The sequence below is a fragment of the Melitaea cinxia genome, chromosome 20, assembly GCF_905220565.1.
Source record: "Melitaea cinxia chromosome 20, ilMelCinx1.1, whole genome shotgun sequence".
Taxonomy (NCBI): Eukaryota; Metazoa; Arthropoda; class Insecta; order Lepidoptera; family Nymphalidae; genus Melitaea; species Melitaea cinxia.
In genome coordinates this window covers 12,273,997-12,294,555 of record NC_059413.1, presented here as the reverse complement: position 1 = coordinate 12,294,555, position 20,559 = coordinate 12,273,997, and the positions used below count along the sequence as shown (strand labels likewise).

Here is a 20,559-nt window from a genome sequence, read left to right as displayed (position 1 = left end):
GGTTTACGTAATGTACACTCGATCGAAGAATGCGCGTAATTTCACATAGCGTACTATTTCCAGCGGTACTTATTTACAAACAAGAGGAACGTCAATGAAACAAGAATGCGAGGTGAATGAAGAAAAATTATTCAGAAAAACTAATACAACCGTTCCGTTTCACTTCTGAGTCTATTGTGTATTTATTTTTTATTTCTTTGACAGATGTTACACGGTAAAAAACTTATCGAGATTAGTTAAAAATGTAAAAAATAATTAGTTAACTATTTTTCTTAATCTTTATTACCTAAGTCACACAAAATAATATTAATAAATATTATTTTTATATCACCCACGCCTATTTTTGGCACTAAGCTTGAATTTTTTTAGGCCGGTGCATAAGAAAATAATTTTCTATGGTTTTATTTTGACATTGAACGTCAAACTGACAGAAGCTCGAGTTTTACGCACGTGTACTTGTGTTTTGTGACCATAAAAGTGTTATGATATAATAAAAATGGGTAAATTCAGATCAAAACTCAAGGGCCAAACAAAGGGAAAGAGATGGCAGAAGGGACAGTCATCGAATTCGAACCCCAAAACTCAAAAATACAGAGAAATGGCCAAATCCCGGTTTTTCCAAGAAAATTTAAGTAAGTTACCAATAATAATAGTTTTTAGACTTTAATATTAAAAATAAGGGTATGCACTAACATATGTATTTATTAAACCTATAAAATTATCTTTTGGACGGTAAAAATGTGCAATGAACAATTGTTCAAAATAACCTTCAAAAATGTTAATTAAATACATTTACAACTAATAAATAAATTATAAAAAAATAATACGAAGTCACTGTATCAGTTTGTAAGCATCCCACTGCTAGGCCAGGCTTATTCTCCATAAAGAAAGGTTAGAGATTAATTAACAATACGCTACTCCATTGTACGTTGATAGATAATTTTTCTAACAATGTAACCTAAGTAACCATTGCTGTCAGGTGTTTTTAATAACTTAGACCTATGGATTTACATGCTATCTAAGACACAGTGGGGGAACTCATGAAGGCATCCAGACTAGAAATAAATATGTTTAATAATACAACTCTGTGCCGGAATCAAATATCTGACCACTCATGTTTAATAAATGCTTTATATTTAATATATGCAAACTGTTGTCTGTTCCTGAGATAAGTAACTTAATGCTCGTGTTATGGGCAACAGCTAATTGATATGCTGCATATACTTAAGGATACTCCTTTCACTATTTCCAAATTAGTAGTTTATAAATGAATAATGTTTTTTTTAAATTGTAGGCAACTCCAGTTTAACCCAACAAGCCGTGCTCAAACACAATGCAATGTTGACATACGGACACAGTACTGGTAAGCAAAAATCAGAAGCAGAGAATGAATTGACAATTGCTAAGGAGTTTGAAAATATGTCCGTGCAAGGTTCAAAGGCAGAAGAGGGTTCCGAATCGGAATACACAGTGTCTACAAAGTCTGGAACGTATAAAACTTTCCAGACGTTTGCATCGGATTGGAGTCGATGCAGCAATGTCAGTTTTAGCAAGTGAGTACATATACAATACAATGTGTTTGTAGATTTAATTTAATAATATGTTTAAAATAAAATTATTAAAATATTGTTTGAATGTGTCTACTACATCCTTAAAGCTAGCTTTTTTTTTCACGTTACTCATTATTTTACTCAAGCTTTCACCACTAATATTTAGTTACCATGAAGCTATTGTCCCTATTTCTAATAACAGTAAAAACTCATTTTTACCTAAATATATTAATTAAAATAACTGTACATATCAAAGAAATTTAGAAAGCTATTAACCCAATCAATCAATCTAGAAATGTTAGAATGCAATCAATCGCAAGACTAAGCAAATCTGAAATTTATTTTGTGTCTAATTTTTTTCTTCTATATCTTTATAGGTTATTAACGAAATTTGATCCAAACAATCCAGTACATAAAGAGATGCTGGCTGTGTTGGCTGCTGTCACTGAGGCGATAAAGGAACAAGGTGGAAAAGAAACAACCACTGAATACTTTGCTGCATTGGTCAGTAATCTAATTTACTTCAAACTTTATTATTTATCACTTTTATTTATTTATTTAATACTTTATTGCACATTTGAAATTATATATGAAAAATAACAATATTATAACTCACAAAGTGCAACGACAGTCTTATCATTAATAGTGATCTCTTACAGACAACCCCTATCAATAAAGAAAATATTGTTAACAATTGTTTTAAATTTAATTTAAAAAATAAATAAATTAGGTTGTCAATATTTCTGTTAATTATATTTATGTTAATTTTATGTGGAAACTTGATTGATTTATATTTTTCTATTTCTTATTGAATTAGTGTTATAATAGTTGTTTTTTACCTTGATAAAATAAATAAATATATTTACAATTTTTGAGATTCATTGGCAAAAAACAGAAAACTTTAAGTCAAAAGTTTAAAAATACTATTATAAAACTAGTTTTAAACATTATTTCATTTAATTTCAAGATTGCAAATGATGAATCTATACTAATACTGAAGAGTTTGTTTGTTTGTTTGAACGCGCTAATCTCAGGAACTACTGGTTCGATTTGAAAAATTCATTCAGTGTTAGATAGTTCATATAGGCTATATATCGTCTCGTTAAGACCAAGAGGTGGAGTCAACACGAACGAAGTCATGTGCAGAAGCTAGTTAATAACAAATCTAGATCAAGTATTAAAATAACATTGTTTTATGGCTCATTAAACAAATTTTTTATCACATTTTTGTTACAGATGCAAACTCTAAAAACATCGGAAGGTGAAGAAAATATAGTACCAATTCTTTCACTATTAGCGATGGGCATAAAATCTGTTACTCAAGGAGTATTAAGAAAACTCTTTTCCGACGCGGCCACGATTTTCACCGATGTCTTAGAAAAAAATTCGCAATCCGAAAATGGCCAGCTACTTAGAAGTACTATCGGTTGTCTGTCTGTGTTATTACGTGCTCAGGAATATGCTCTGTGGGGTGATTCTTCAACGATGAGAGTATTTGAATCTGTGCTAGCTTTCTCGTTGCATTCAAAACCCAAGGTAAGGATTTTTATATTGTTGGGTATTTTTATATTTAATTTCTAATGGTATCTTTTTTTTATTAATTTTAGCATGACATCGTAATATTACCTTTAAAATTTTTTATAAATTGTATCTAAAACAAAAAATTCGTATTTGGTATGTTCTTGCAAAGTAACCATTAAATACTTATACAAGTGCTTATCAAAGGTAACAGTTAGGTACCAAATTATTATTTCTAGAAATCATTAATATATGTGTGTATTTTGTGTTCTGGTCAGGTCCGTAAAGCAGCACAGCATGCCGTCACTGCAATATTGAGAGGAAGCTGCTTTATGATTCCATCTGAGGATCAGAATATTAAGGTTAGTTAAAAGTTAGTCATTATTAGTGTGTGCGTGCGTGCGTGCGTGCGTGCGTGCGTGCGTGCGTGCGTGCGTGCGTGCTTACTTGTTTGTGTGCGTGCGTGCGTGCGTGCGTGCGTGCGTGTGTGCGCGCGTGAGTGCGTGTATGCGTGCGTGAATGCGTGTGTGTCGTATGTTAAGAGCTATTTCACAAAAATCGGTAACAATCCGCGAAATTGTAATATTTTGACGTCGTTAATCTGTGTTGGATGCAATAATGTAATTTATATTATTGAAATATAATAGAGCAACCTTTGTTGTAGTCGATAGTCAGATCAGAATTTTGATTTATATTATGTGTATATTATGTTATTTTTGACGTAAACTTGTGGAGGCCTATGTCCAGCAGTGGACTGTATATGCTGTCATGATGATATGTGTATAAAATTATTAACCTTTTCATCAGCCTCCTCCCTGGGTAAACGGTCGCAATGTATTCTTTGAAGTCCTACTTTTCAATAACCTCTACGTTGAAACCATTTTAAAAAAATATCGTAATATGTGGAATATAATTTTGTTGAGGACTATCACAGATTTTTATTCCATTTGTATCTCTATTTATCGATAAAAAAATTTAAAGTTACGAATATTTTCCAAATAAGTACAATTTCTTTTTTCTTGTTCGTGGAGTGAATTCGCAAAAGTTACTTTGTATATAATATGTTACGAGAAATGAATTTAATGTTTTATAGTTATTAATGTTACATTGTTTTGTTTTTAGTGTTATGCTCAAGTCAGCTAATTCTTTTTTAATTGTAGTTTAATTTTTTTTTTTATTCCTTTTGCTTTTGTCTCGTTTACTATGTCTAATGAATTGGGTTATGCCTGTAATATTAGATGTAAGAAATAAAATAAAATAAAAATAAAAAAATAAAAATTTTAAAAGCGATATTGTTCTTAGAAAACTAAGAAATTTTAACGAACTATCTTCATCAAAGTAAACTTACATCATTAAGGAATACAAAAAAAAATAATTAAAACATGTAATCATTTTTAATACATTTTATATTTTTTTAAATAATAAAATGATAGTCAGTCGTAAATCAGTCGAGCGCTAGCGCTCTTAGAGGTAAGGTCCACGCCAAATTATGCGCAGCCGTCTCTTTCGCTCACACGCGCCAAGCTCCGTTGTTATAGCGGATAAACAGCATTTGATACTTTCGTAATAAAATATAAATAAAATAAACATATTACGAAAATGACTGTAAAATAATATAATGATAATTTCTGCAAACAAATGTATAATTTAATTTTCTTTTCTCACATTATCAATACAAATAGGCATTTCAATCTGTTTGTCTTGTTATTTGTTAATTAATATGTTTGTCGGTGTCATTAAGTTAAATAATTGTATTTGCTCGCAAACGAAAAAAACCGACTTCTATTACATCGACAAGTAATCCAACGTAGGTAGACGAAAAAATAGTCAAGTAAATACGCGTTATCAAAGATTACTCAAAAAGTAGTTATCAGATCTCGATAAAATTTATATGTGACCACATGATAAACATCAGCTTTTGATTAAATTAAAAATTATCAAAATCGGTACACCTAGTAAAAAGTTATTGCGGATTTTCGAGAGTTTCCCTCGATTTCTCTGGGTTCCTATCATCAGATCCTGGTTTCCTTATCATGATACCAAACTAGGGATATCTCCTTTCTAACAAAAAAAAAAAAAGAATTATCCAAATCGGTATATCCAGTAGAAAGTTATGCGGTATAATACAACGTAGGTCGACGAAAAAAGCGTCAAGTAAAAACGCATTATTAGACATAACTCGAAAAGTAGTTGTTATATCTCAAATAAATTTAAATGGGACCAAATGACACACACCAACTTTCGATCAAAAGAAAATTTGTCGAAATCGCTCCACCTAGTCAAAAGTTCTGAAGTAACATACATAAAAAAATACAGTCAAATTGAGAACCTCAAATAAAATAAAACCGCCAAAATTTGTTGGTCTACTTTCATCCAAAACTAATGCAACTCATATTCACACACAGATTTTCTGGGGCATAATAAAATGCTATTTTATTAATATCGTAAATATTAGATTCATTCGTAAACTGAAAAACTAAATTAATTAAAAAAAAAAAATAACAAATTAATTATCTAAAAAACATTTTATACCATAGTTATTAATTATTATTATACATTAGAAAATGATCAAGATGGTCTTTTGGTTGTCACACTATACGTACTAGCACAAAGATCGCGCGGCTCGTACGACTCGCGCGATGCGACCAAATTTACGTAAACTTGCAGAGCGTAAAATTGTGAAATGGCTTTTAAATAGTAGTTGGTAAAACCTATTTGTAATAATAATAATAATGTTTGTATAATAATAACGTTCCTAATGTTCTATTTCTCAGGCACCCAAGATACATCCAGCAGCAAACCGAGTTGCCGAATTCTGTTTGGATCAAATCAAACCGGAGGCCCTATTGTCCGGCCATCGCACGGTTCTGCACACACTGACCATGCTCCGTGACATTTTGCCCGTCTTCAGCAAAGATAATATAAAGGTAAATCAGCATAATAATGAAGATAATCAGTTTGAACCTGAATGGAGGACTATCTTGTCAGTTTATCAGTTCCGTAAGCATGAAATGTGAAATTTCTGTCTTTAATTAATGTTAATCGGTTTTGTAACATTTTAATAAAAGTAATAAACAATAAAAAGTTATGACATAACACATACAAACAAAAAAACAGTCGAATTGAGAATATCCCCCCTTTCTTGAAGCCTGTTTAAATCTGCATAACAGCTATTGAACAGTCGATAAATTGGTGCGTAAATACAAACTGTTGAATTTGAAAAGTTCTCTTGAATTACGATGGCACTACTGTTGGATGGTTTCATGCAGTAGACGCCATCAGATTAGCTCGTATATTAAGAAAAATAAAACTTTATATATACTTTATTGCACTTAAAAACAGAATATACAGAAAATTACATGTATAGATGGCTGATATAGTGGATGGATAAACTTAAAGAAATATTAGGAATTTTATTTTCTTGTGAAAAGTCATCTAAAACACCTACAGGCTCCCTTAACCTCCCTATAGTCTATTTCACGTAGGATGGGTACGGTGACACATGTCAAATTAACTCTATAGTGAGGTGACCATGCATAATTAATTGATGTAATTCGATTATCGAGTACAAATGCGGTTAACCTTTAATCGATTATATATAAAAAAAAAAAATTAACTGCTTATTAAAAATTAATCATCGCTATAGTGAATAAATAATATTTTAAGGGTGGTGTGAAAAGCGAGAAATGAGTTATCGACAAACCCATTAACACAGCTCACGTGGCAAATTATTAGTCGTTCGCCTTTACCCTCCGGTACTTTAGTCGAAGAATGAGCAGTGTCGTCTGTCAATACTTTGCCAACAGTATGATTGGCGTTCAACCATGTCTAGTCAAGGAATACTACGTTGTTCCAATTCGTAATGTTTTTCGTCTTTTCTAAGAATGTCACAAAGTTTTCACGCACTTTTCCGTTTGTTAACTTTTTTTTATTTTATGGAAATCCAATTTTATTTAAAAGTCGCCATAACGATGTCACACTTCCATTAAATAATTTAGCACCTTTCAAAGACATTAATTATGTAAAATTGTGGGCAACTCATTTCTCCGCTAATAATCATATTCAACTTCAACGACCAAACATTTATTTCCTTTGCCTCTTTTTGGGAGTCGATAACTTATTATCTTCCATATTGGTGTCACCATACTTTTCTTTACTTATTTTTGACACTAAGCTGTGTGGCTACGGCAATAAAAAATATAGCCGTCTCTTCCCGTGGGTGTCGTAGGGGGCGACTAAGGGATAACACAGTTCCACTACCACCTTGAAACTTATAAAGCAGACCGATAGCGGGATAACCATTCAACTGCTGGCTTTGAAATACACAGGCCGAAGACGGGCAACAGCGTCTTCAGTGCGACAAAGCCGGCCCTGCGGTCACCAACCCGCCCAGCGTGGTGACTATAGGCAACACACATGAGTTCACGCCATTTTTTGGCACGAGCTTGTGGAGGCCTATGTCCAACAGTGGACTGCGATAGGCTGAAGTAATTTTTGACACTGTATTACGCCTAATTTCAAGTGCGTGTGCAACTCGATCCACTATGTGGTTGACAGATAATAATGGACCGCTATTTTCTCACTCCCGTTCAAAGTATTACCGAAAGCGGACAACCAATTGACTGTTTGAAACGGTCTTCTTTTGTTCTTTTCGGCATTTTACAGAACAGAACACACACACAAAATGAATAACTAAAAAAAAATAATAACAGAACTTAACAACAATAAAACAGCAACAAATACAACTATAGCAACTGGCAAAACCAAAACACGGGAAGCATACAAGAGACAGAAAGTACTGATTGAGATATCTCGAGTCAGTGAGATGACGCGATTCACAAGATTGCCGTGACGATTATTTATTTTAGTCGATTACTACGTGTCAATCCTTATCATTAAACGTTTCGTTTCATGCCTGTAATTTTAAGTTATCATTTTTTCTGTACCTTTTTTATTTTGTTTAAAATGTAAAAACGCATATATAAATACAATTTCAATCTAATCAAGCATTATTATTTGCTTTGGAAACTAATTGGTGATTTTTAAAAATGTATATTTATCCGATTTGTTGAAAATAGTGAGCGTGTATTCGAACATATCAAATGTCACCGTACCCATCCTATGTGAAATAGATTATAGTAAACACTAGTAAACAATTCCTTCCAAAATTTTTTTCGCATTATATTTGGAAAATAATTTGGAGCCAAGGGGCTTCCACTCCTTTATGCCTCGAGGCCTCCAGGCTTCTAGAGTCAGCCCTGCTTAGTAGCGTATGCGGAATGTACAATAAACATATCAAACATATCAAATGTCACCGTACCCATCCTATGTGAAATAGATTATAATTTTAGCTTTCTATATTTTTAAAACCAGCGATATTAATGTTTGTAGGGTGGTAACATCAAAACAACTTCTTAAGCGGTACGAAAAATGACCTTCCTTTCAAACACAGAAATTTTTTATTTACGAATAAGATTTTTTTTATAATCGGGCAATATTTTAACAAACTAAATGACCGTATTTATGCTCAAAGCTCTAAAGAAGTTCCCAATTAGCCAACAGAGTACAGTGTGGGTAATCATCCGACTTCCATCTTAATCCGCTGGATAACGATTTATGGTCAGTTTTAGAGATTATGACTTGCTCTAAATGCCATGATAATTTTTAGTCCCTAAAACAGTCCATACAATTGGCAGTGAAGAATTTTTTGTGAACTCTTTCCATGGAAAGAGTGTGTGCTTCTATTGAAAACCCGCCTCAACGTTTAAAGGACTGTATCGCAGCCAAATGGAGACCACTTTGAATAAGCTTTATATATTTTTAATGGTTTTATATCAATCTATAAAACGAACACACTGTATAGTAATATAATTTCTTTTCTTTGTAACAAAATTTAGGGCAAGACTGTATACATTCTCACGAGCCTTACATGATTAACGGACGACATCTAACATACTTTGATTTATTGATGATATTTTTATTAATTGGATTTTCTGAAAACCTTAACTCTTTACTTTTACCTCGTTGTTACGTGAAGTTGGGGAACATACCATACAATTTTTTCACTTTTTAACCCCTCCCCCCCCTTCCTGGTGACCACCTGTAGTATTTGCTAATATGTGTGTATAAGACTCGAGTTTTTACGTAGTAATTCAGATGTATTGGATTATTTTTTGTTTCCAAACGGAAAGTAGGTATAGAAATATTTTGGCTTGTCGCGTGACACCTTGCTTGGTAACTTCACTGCTCAGTATACTGTCAGATTTTAATCAGCTTACGTTCTGGCATATGTGCGTCAGTGTTGCCACTTGTGAGTTTGAAAAGTGCCATATTTCAATATAGCATTGAAAAATCCCGAGATTTTTCTAGAGACTTGACTACGTGACGATAACCTAATCCTGTGACCAAGCGTGGTATTTTTAAAAACCCTCCCCTCCACCTGAACCGGTCACGTAGTATGGGTACGTTCCCTTATGTCAACGAAGTCCTGCTTACATTCGGCAATCGGTTCTCAGTCGGTATGCGAGTCGATCCTGTCGTTGATGACGCACAACAACGTCTACATCAAGACGTGCTGCCTTCACACGCTGCACGCGTTGCTGTCGGCGCCGCGCGCCTTCAGCCACGTGAGCGCGCCGCTGTGCGTGCGGCTGGCGCGCGCGCTCCTGGCGGCGCGCCCGGCCGCGCACGACGCGCAGGTGGGCGCCTGGGCCGCCGTGCTGCAGCAGGCCTACTGCTGCCTCGCCGGGTGAGTGTCGCACACGCACACACACACACGCCGTGCGCGCTCCTGGCGGCGCGCCCGGCCGCGCACGACGCGCAGGTGGGCGCCTGGGCCGCCGTGCTGCAGCAGGCCTACTGCTGCCTCGCCGGGTGAGTGTCGCACACGCACACACACACACGCCGTGCGCGCTCCTGGCGGCGCGCCCGGCCGCGCACGACGCGCAGGTGGGCGCCTGGGCCGCCGTGCTGCAGCAGGCCTACTGCTGCCTCGCCGGGTGAGTGTCGCACACGCACACACACACACGCCGTGCGCGCTCCTGGCGGCGCGCCCGGCCGCGCACGACGCGCAGGTGGGCGCCTGGGCCGCCGTGCTGCAGCAGGCCTACTGCTGCCTCGCCGGGTGAGTGTCGCACATGCACACACACACACGCCGTGCGCGCTCCTGGCGGCGCGCCCGGCCGCGCACGACGCGCAGGTGGGCGCCTGGGCCGCCGTGCTGCAGCAGGCCTACTGCTGCCTCGCCGGGTGAGTGTCGCACACGCACACACACACACGCCGTGCGCGCTCCTGGCGGCGCGCCCGGCCGCGCACGACGCGCAGGTGGGCGCCTGGGCCGCCGTGCTGCAGCAGGCCTACTGCTGCCTCGCCGGGTGAGTGTCGCACACGCACACACACACACGCCGTGCGCGCTCCTGGCGGCGCGCCCGGCCGCGCACGACGCGCAGGTGGGCGCCTGGGCCGCCGTGCAGCAGCAGGCCTACTGCTGCCTCGCCGGGTGAGTGTCGCACACGCACACACACACACACACACGCACACACAGACACGCACACACACACACACAAGCTGTGCGTGCGCCTGGCCGCGCCCGCCCTGGCCCAGCCGCGTGCAAGCAAAAGCGATTGGACATCGAATGCGGTATTTCTTTTTAATATTGATGATATTGCTCAAAAATGTTCTTCTTCTTCTTAAAATGGCTTTCAATAGTGCCAAATGAGCACAGATGATTTCGCCAATGTCAAGTAACCAAACCTCGAAAGTGGCAACTAAATGATACGGCTAAGTAGTACTGTATTCTTGTGATGAACAAGGAAGCCAGCTCTCTGGGAGAGTAGGGTAGGATTGGCATCCTTTGCAATGCTCCTGGTATTGCAGGCGTCCATAGGCTAAGTTATCTCAGCCGAATCATACGCTTCTTCGTCACATTTACTGTATTTAAAAAGAAGTGTGTGTGTGTCAGCTCCGACGCACGACTGGACTTTACTCCTTCAGGTCGACTACGACTGCCTAAATAGGCACAAAAAAGTCTTACTAGTCTAAGAAAAAGATTTTATAGCATATCAAATAATAAATAAACCACTTAAATCACTTTTTTGTTATTAAAACTGGGTTAAGATAGATGGCGCGCAAAAACGTAACGAGGTCATTCGTTCGGTAGATTTTACTGCTCATATTTTTTTCATACCGGGGACCTTACATGAAAATCAATTCTTAAAGAGCTAACTTCAAAAAAGACCTGTTGTTTAACGTACATTTTGTTTCAGGCTCGACTTGAACCTGTGTATACCAAATCTGTCGATGTTTGTGACCATCTGTGTGTCTGAGCTGTGGCTCTCGGACGTTGCGGATGTCAATTCAGCATCCACCAACGCCTTGAAGGTGTGTTGGTATTGTTCTATTATTATGTTTTATTTCGATTTTCAAAATTATTGTCGTATCTTGAAAAAATCTAGACCTATGTTTCCTCGTTGAAACTAACGCTGAGTTATGTAATTTTTGGTACATTTGATATTTTGATACCATTTACTCGGGAATCGATAGATGCGTCCGTTCGGTTCAGTCGGCAAGCGCCAATAAAAAAATTGCCAAATGAGAAACAAATTAAAAATGAACACTCTTCTAAACAGTTGTTAGTTTAGACATATGTTGTGTTAGAACTATTTACCAACTCTTGGTGTGAAAGTATTATGTAATTATTTTCCCCTGCCCCAGGCCATACTCATAGACTGCGTGAAACCGGCAATAGAATCTGACGAATGTTTGGTCAAACACAAAAGCCACATCGACAATATCTTCAAGACAATCGGCACTGGTCTGGACAACCCCTTCAACCAAGCCATCAAACACGTGATACTTACTATTGCTGTTTTTTTAGAGGTGAGTTAATATACTGTAGCTTTTTCTACGCACTTCAAATTTGACCTCATATTTGTTTCGTTTGAGGCAATATTTTGGACAGTCATCACTTGTGTACTCGATTTAGTAAGTAATAGATATATACAATTGGTGACTGTATTATTTTTTATACAGCAGTATTTAAAGTTTGTCGTAAGTGCTGATTTCGATTTATTTTGCATAAAAAGGTAACACTATAAGCTTACTATGTTAATGGCAACATTATGCCACAGTGGATGTTAAACCAAATGCTATAAAATTTACTTTATGAAAACTTGGGATCTTAATAAGAAAGATTGCAATTTATTTTCAGCTGAAAATTATAGCGAATTTCGAAATTAGGGTTTTTTTCGAATTTGGGAATTATTCGAGGGAAGCCAAGGAGATCAATTAGTTATCAGTGCTACCTAAATTATTATCATTTGTATACCCTATAGACATAGTTAGTATACATAGTAGAGTTACCCGTACAATATGTGTCAATATTTTTTTGCCTTTATTTGTTAAATGTAGAGAACCTCTTAACTAATATTTCTAAGATTATCTATACTAATATTATAAAGAGGTAAAGTTTATAACTTTGTTTGTATGTAGGGGGTAATCTTCGCAAACACTGATCGGATCATGAAAATTCTTTCACTAACAGGAAGCTACACTATTCAGGAGTGACATAGATTATATTTTATTGTAATTGAACAAAAAATTCAGTAAATAAGAAAAAGATTAAAATATAATATCAAAATGTTAAATAAACTAGCGCCATCTATCGCTATTAGAAAACAATTTATTAGTCTTTCGTCGTTCGACGTCTCGATTTTTGATAGATGGCGTTGGAGCAACATATTATTTATTTAAGTGCTATAAAATTTGTTCTTTAAAGTATTTTATTTGGTTAATATAATAATAATTAACGCCCAACGAAGTGGGTACGGTTCGGCTAGTTTCGTAATAATTAAGTTTTTTTATTTGGAACAATTGTTGAAAACTTTGATTACTTTGTACTCATAGAATTTATTATATTTCAACAGATAGGTAACGAAAAAGTCGCTTACGCAATGGCACCCTTACTCAAGAAACTAAACGAACGACGCGAAAGTCACAATTTCAGCAATCAAAAAGAAGCCGAATACGCCACCGGAGCTGCGGTGAAATCTCTTGGACCGGAATTTGTTCTAAAAGTAATCCCACTAAGAGATGGTGATAATATAAACTTAGAAAGAAGTTGGCTACTACCTGTTTTGAAAGAGAAAATCACAAACTCGAATCTCAAATTCTTCGCAACAGAAATTTTGGAAATGGCGACGTTTTGCAGGAAGAAATCTCGTGAATTCGCTGAAAACAAAGAAATAGCGTTATCCCATACTTACGAACTATTATGTAACCAATTCTGGTCGTTACTACCAAGTTTTTGCAATCATCCCAAAGATATTAAGGATAACTTCAAAATCTTGGCCAGAGTTTTGGGTATTGTTTTGAAGGATAGTGCTGAATTTCGCCTTTCGATTATGCAGGCTCTAAGGAAACTTATCGCTTGCTCAGAAGATAACGAGGATGATAGGAACGAATTGGCTAGATTTGCTAAGAATTATTTGCCAATTTTGTTGAATATTTACATGACGCCAGCGAAGGGAAGTTCAGCTGAAGGGCAGAGATTGGCAGCTTTGGAAACTATACAGGTGAGAGAGATTTGTCTATATTTCATGTACTTTTTACAACTTTTTTACTTTACTATTTAACTGTAATATTCATCAACTTATCTACAACAATTATATGGCATTATGTGGTGGAGCATTTTTTGAAAATGTTATTTTCTATACATAAAAAATTGTTACCATAACATTTATATTTTTTGAATGTTTGTTCACAATACTTACAGACAGTGTTCGTAAACTGTGATATTTATGTTTCTTAAATCATTACTTTGAAAACATGTGTTATAATTTACATTCAGACCATTATGAAAATTGTAAAAAACAATTAAATCTTACTGAACAGGTATACCTAACAATAAGCGATCAAAATTTAAGACAAGAGTTGTTCACAAATGCTATGCAGCAATTAGAAAAATCCGATGACAATCACTTCCAAAGGGAATCAATCTTAGACGTCATACGTCTGCTAGTACTCTACCAAAACAGCGAACAAATAGCTAATCTTTTTGACAAATGGGTCTTCCCATTATGTGAGACTGTTTTAGAAAATCCCAAAAAGTTTAAAAAGTCCAAGAAAGAGAAAATGGACACCGATGAAGCAAACGCAGAAAATACTGAGAAAAAAGTTCAAATGAGATACAAAGATAAAGCGAAACTTTTAGAAATGGAACATAAAAAGGCTTATCGCATTTTGGAAGAGATTTTCAAAAGTGATAATGAGAGTTGTAAAGAATTTCTGTCGAATAATTACAAGAAGATTAAAAAGTTATTGATGTCGTCACTTAATAAAGTAGCTGATAGCAGTAAGGCTGCGAGATTACGGTGAGTAGAACACAGCTTGTAATATAATATACCTAATAATAGTTAAATTATGATTTACTAGCTGATCCCGCAAACGTTGCTTTGCCATATATCTTATTAACCAGCTTAATCCCCCCCCCTCCCCTTATAACTTAGGGGTATGAAAAATAAACGTTGGCCGATTCTCAGACCTACCCGATATATTGTTTTAAATTTCCATGGTTCTTAACATTATTTGAATTCGTTTTATCGGGATTTATACCATGTACCTTTTTATCTTTGAGGCTCCGATATTTCGGCGCAGTTGCATGCGCCATGGTCACGGAGGAACTACCCGATATGCCCACAAAATTTTATTAAAATCGGTCAAGCCGTTTCGGAGGAGTTTAATGTTTAACACCATGACACGAGAATTTTATATATATATAACTTTTAACTTTTAGTTCAGACTTATACAACGTACAACGCCATCTTTTTTCTGTCATAGTAAAATAGTATTGATTAAAATGTTTTTGCAGGTGCATAGAACATTTAATCAATATTTCACCGAACCTGAATGCTGAAAGCAAACTAATAAAGAGCGCTATAGCTGAATCTGTGATATCCACGAAAGACATCAACTCTAAGTGTAGACAGTGGGCCTTCAGCGTCATCAATACTGTTGGGAATGTGCTCAAAAACCAAGACGGAGGTAGGATTTAGTACTAAAGTATTACAACTTAAGGTTGATAATGCTTGTTACAAGTAATTGGATCTAGTACCTTCTGTTCTGCATTTAAGGTTGACATTTGTATGTAATAGATAATAGTAAGTTGTGAGTTTGTTTTGTGTCATTTATATTGATTAAATGTTTTGTAGAGTGTCATTCAGTTCAATCTTTGATACAATCTGAACTTTTGTTAATTATAATATTTACAGTTTTAAAATAAATATATCTTTGAAGATATATATATGTAAAATTAACTGACCCGGCGAACTTGGTTAGGCGAATATTTGTTATTTGTTTGTTTGTTATATATTTATGTATCCGTCAACCCGCATTGGAGCACCGTGGTGGATTAAGCTCTGATTCTTCTCCTACAGAGAGAGGCCCATGCCCAGTAGTGGGATATTACAGGCTAAAGTGTAACTTAGCGTATACATTTATAATTTTTTCCAGGTATGCAAGCTTTCGTCACACTACTCCTCTCCGGTTTATCAGCACCCTTGCCTCGTATTAGCAGTGCGACATTACGTGCTGTAGCGTCGGCTCTGTTCACCTTCAGTGAGGACATGGGTCTGGAGACCGTCCAGGGTCTATTGGAGACGGTCACTGAACAAATGCTCACCAATAACAGGGAGATTGTCTCCGCAGCAATGAGTTTCCTTAAGGTAATATTTTTTTAGAAATACCAAGTAGATGGTAATTCATCTAGTTTATAATCACCGCTAGATATCACAATTTGTAGTCATCACTTCAGGAGACACAATTACATTGATTGTTAAATGAGAGAGATGATTCTTGTAATATTATATTCTTTTCTTTATTGCACTATTCAATATAATTATATTATAGGTAGTTGGCAAGGGCAAAGTTTTCTCTAAAAGAGATCTAATTTATAAATATTACCTTCGTATATTCATATTGCTGTATTCATCAATGATCTTTGTCGAATGTCTGATATAATACTGTACATTACCCCTGATTTCACCCCCTTTGTAAACTTAAGACATGATACCACTGTGCATCATAGCCAAATTTTTTGTAGCTTATTATTTACTTGATTTTTTGCTTCTTTCTAATCCGACGATAACCTGCATGAAACTACGATGGATTTGTAATATATGGTGATTTTATGTGTAACAATATAAGGATACATAATATTCCAATGATTTCAGGTATACACAAAAGTTTTACCAACGGACGTCCTAGCTGGCAGCTTACCACTAATATTCAAAACTCTATCAACAATGTCAGATGACTGCAAGCGTCACACTAGATTAGAAATAGGGTATTTCCTTAGTAGGATGATAAGGAAATTCGGCGCTGAGTTCATAGAGAAATTGATACCAGAACAAGATGTGGTCATGTTGAAGAGATTAAGGAATTTGCGCAAAATGGATAATAGGAAGAAGAGGATGAAGGACGGGCAGAGGTAAGAATTATTTATATATTGTATACTTTTTTGTCCCACACAAACTGACAGTTAACAAGTTGGACTTAATACTTGATTGTGTTTTCTACTGGTTAATTTGAGGGCAAACAATAAAATATGTGTTGGGATATTACCAAAGTTTGGCTAAACTTTTAATGAGTTGATCTGATGTTTCTTTTGTCAAAAAAAAAAAAAATCTGTTACAAGAAGATTAATCTTAGATCTTAAAAATAATAATGATATCAGCTATAGTAAAAAAAAAAAATGTTTTAAACTAATTTTATTTCAAAAATCCCAAAATCCAGAGAAGAAGAAAACGACTCGGACTTTGAAGATATCAAGGGCACTTCAAAGACTTTAGACGATATCCTCAAAGATTCTGACTCTGAAATGGAATACTTGGAAGAGGAGCGTCCCAAGGTCAAGGCGAAGGGTAGGAACAAGACCTGGATCCAGGATGACCCAGAAAATATTGTGGATCTGGCTGACGTGTCTTCAGCTAGGAGGATTACAGGTGAGAAACGGGAAATTTCGGTCTTTTCATATTATTATATATCTTTTGTTTATATCAGCTAGGATAACTGGTGAGAAACTTTGGTCTTTTGGGCTATGGAGATTATCTTTGGAAAATGATTGTTGCTTGGAGAACTGTTGTTAAAAATGTCATTGGTCCAGTGTATATTGTTTTTAGAAATATTAGTATAGTGAAATTTAAAAACAATTACAGTGAGTGATGAACTTGGATCTTTTAGACTAGAAGTATTTTCTATGGGTTAAAAAATTAAGTTCAGTGAAAAGAAATCATTGTCTTAATTGAAGTGTTTATTTTCGATATAAATCTGTCATTTCTTTCTTTAAATTTTGTTTCATATTTTCTTCCTTTTTAGAATTAATGGAAGACATTACTATATTGGTTGTTTAAATAAAAATTATTTCAATATTTTAGCGACCGATCCAACGCAAAAGAAGCGAGTCATTGAAGAGAAAAAGAAGAAAAAAGATGGCGGCTTCAAGACCGCTCCCGACGGACGACTCATCATCACTGACGATGCGTCTGGTGACGATGAAGGTGATGATGAACCGAAGCCGAGCGGAGATATTGACAGCGACACTGACGATACAGGTATTGTTTTTTTTTATATATTTTTTTTAAATAATGATGACAATAAGTGCAAGTGTTAATACACCAGTTGTTAATAAGTAGTGTATATACATTTAAGCCAACAAACAAGCGTTCGGTTCCGAAAAATTTTTTTTTATAAAATTTAAAAAAAAAAAACTATCATAGATAATGAAGAATCATCCAAGCCATCGAAATTATTAAAACCGGGCGCGAAACGTCGCTACGAAGACATCCTTAGTGTGAAGAGCGGTAGAAGTAACAGAAGTCGCGCGTCTACAGCTGTTATGTCTAAGTACAAGGCTGGCGGAAAGGGTATACACAGGTAATTTATTTCATTTCATTAATTAATATCTTACTACAGTTTATAATTTTGGCGTTTGTGAGTTCGATTCCCGCTCTGAGGTATTTGTACAATATGTTTCTGGTCTTGGCACGATATGCTGTCGGTCCCGGATTATTGTATACACTTGATAGCGATAGTTACTTGAGTAGGGAATATATCCGGCAGTCCGCATTAGAGAAGCGTGATAGATTAAACTCCGACACTTCTAAATAGTGAAAGAGATCTATGCCCAGCTGTGGGAGGTTACACGCTACTACTAATAGGATGATACTACATCAACCAAAAATGTGGAAAATTTATATTTTTAATAGCATGCATTATGCGTATGCGAATGAAGTTGCAGGCACCTTGTGTATAATGTACATTCCGTCTAATTAATACCGTGAACTAAACTGAACTTGCTTGTTATATCCCACTGCTGGGCAAAGGTTTGGTGTCTAGAATAGTCAGGGTTTGGACCTTAATCACACTACACTCCTGCAAGTTATCAAATGATTTCAACTTATTTCAGTAGTACCTAGAATGACAACGGTTTTAATAAACGAATAGGTTTGGACCTTAATCACACTACACTTCTGTAAGTTATCAAATGATTTCAACTTATTTCAGTAGTACCTAGAATGACAACGGTTTTAATAAACGAATAACCTAACTAATCTATGACATGGCTTTATTAAAATCCGCGAAATTAACTTAATGCTTACCGTTTAATATGAAATATTTTCAGGCCACTCGGTTCAGCGGCCTCCGTAGCGTCAACAGTGGGCACAGAGTATAAATCTAAGAAAGCGAAAGGCGATATTAAGAAAAAGGGCAAGCCCGAACCGTACGCTTATCTGCCGCTGTCGAGGAAAAATCTTAATAAAAGGTAATTATTATTTGGAAAATACAGTTCTTAAAAACTAAGATTTAAATAAAATTAAATGTCAGTGATTATAGCAAAATTTATGACCGAATGATATTGCAACGAATCAAAATTTAAAAAAAAAAATACATTTATTAATCTGCAGTTCTATAATAGAAATTAAAACCGATATATGAATTCAAGCTGCAATAGTTTTTGTGATTTTCTTTGAAAACATGGATACAATTTTTTCAGTCTGTGAAATTGCGCTGAATAATTTTTTTTTCTTCACAGGAAAAAGGCTGTAACATCGAAACAATTCAGAGGAATTGTTAAGTCAAAAACAAAGAATATTAAAATTTCGAAAAAGAAATAATTAATAAATAAAATTTTATTTGTTAAGAAAAATATGATTATTCTAAAGATTTTTTGTTTTCGTTATGTTAATAAAATGGAAATGAAATGAATACTAGAAATTTTGTTTTATTGAAGCGTTTTTTTTTTGTGTCGTTAGTTAAATTTGAAAATTTAGTTAATCTTTATCATTTTTAAATCTTTTTAATCGTAAATAAAAGTTACTCATTACAATTATACAGTATTTGATGTAAGGATTATTTACTATGGCAACAACTAAAAACAAATTCATAAAAAAACAAGCTAATAACATATTTTACTGTAACGGGCTCTAAAATAATTAATACTAGCTGTACGGACACACTTTGTTCTGTCAAAGCTTAATATTTATTTATTTTTAGTATTTAAACCTTCCGTGGGCCTTAAGGAACATACAAAAAAAAAATTAGCCGAATTGATCGAGCCATTCTCGAGTTATGCGCTTAGTAACATTCATTTTTATTTATATAGATGACTGGTGAATAGAACAAGTGCAAGAAAGTGTAAAGAGATAGGAATCTACAAGGTTTTAACTATTATTCCTTGTCCCTGTACACCTTATCAACTGAACCCCTATATAGGACAGTTCTCCTTAACTCTACTCTCAATAGAGATCTATTTTTGGTCTATACATAAGAGGAAAATAATTACGACTTTTAGATATAAATCTACAGTTTTCTTACAGATATATCTAGTAAGATGTTGCCATAGTGCCCTTAATCAACTTGGGACGTGTCAATTAGGGCTTACGCGTTTATATATATTTTAAACATATTATTTCGTTACGTATATTATTTTACTTGACTCAGTATGTATTTGAGATATTTTTTAAACTAAAAACTGGCAACATATAAAGTTAATTAGCACGTGTAAATGTAACGATTATTATTATTCACATCGTTATTAAATAAGAAACGGTGAGCTGACGATTTTATGTGAAAATATACTTAATTTATCTACGTTCTCAACACTTGCTAGTCTTAACAATTAGAGCAGCTTATTTAGAATAATAAGTAACGAAAATGTGATGACCCTACAGCATTAAAAAAGTAATGATCATTGTTTGTGCTACTTGCGCAAGCGCAGAGTATAAAAAAAATTAATGTATAACTGGATTTTGGTTTCTTAGGGTTTATTATAATGAAAAATATGTTAAAAATTGCCTTAATATGTTTAAATTGTAAAATCATCTATTTATGTATTGTTAAGATATATAAAGACTTAATAAAACATGTAAGTTTGACTTGCTTTTTTTATTTTTACATTTCCTATTTATATTATTGAGGAAAAGGCGCCAAATATAGA

The 20,559-nt window shown here is 35.2% G+C and overlaps 1 protein-coding gene across 1 annotated transcript; it reads left to right on the top strand.

The window, feature by feature from the left end:
* Window positions 1–414: 414 nt before the first annotated feature.
* Window positions 415–19,245, top strand: LOC123663520 (RRP12-like protein). Its single transcript, XM_045598196.1, has 19 exons — window positions 415–632; window positions 1,295–1,553; window positions 1,928–2,054; window positions 2,787–3,086; window positions 3,347–3,430; window positions 5,843–5,995; window positions 9,584–9,816; window positions 11,333–11,447; window positions 11,781–11,945; window positions 12,992–13,639; window positions 13,959–14,437; window positions 14,935–15,107; window positions 15,576–15,787; window positions 16,295–16,551; window positions 16,857–17,065; window positions 17,498–17,674; window positions 17,840–17,996; window positions 18,745–18,885; window positions 19,156–19,245. The coding sequence occupies exons 1-19, from the start codon at window positions 497–499 to the stop codon at window positions 19,235–19,237; spliced, it is 4,107 nt and encodes a 1,368-aa protein (XP_045454152.1). The 5' UTR covers window positions 415–496; the 3' UTR covers window positions 19,238–19,245.
* Window positions 19,246–20,559: the final 1,314 nt, after the last annotated feature.

Bases quoted from the DNA above. Each gene is read 5' to 3' on its own strand.
- LOC123663520 (XM_045598196.1), top strand. From the start codon at position 497: ATGGGTAAATTCAGATCAAAACTCAAGGGCCAAACAAAGGGAAAGAGA. The intron at 17,066-17,497 runs GTGAGAAACGGG...TCAATATTTTAG, and splicing joins TTCAGCTAGGAGGATTACAG to CGACCGATCCAACGCAAAAG. The intron at 17,675-17,839 runs GTATTGTTTTTT...AAACTATCATAG, and splicing joins CAGCGACACTGACGATACAG to ATAATGAAGAATCATCCAAG.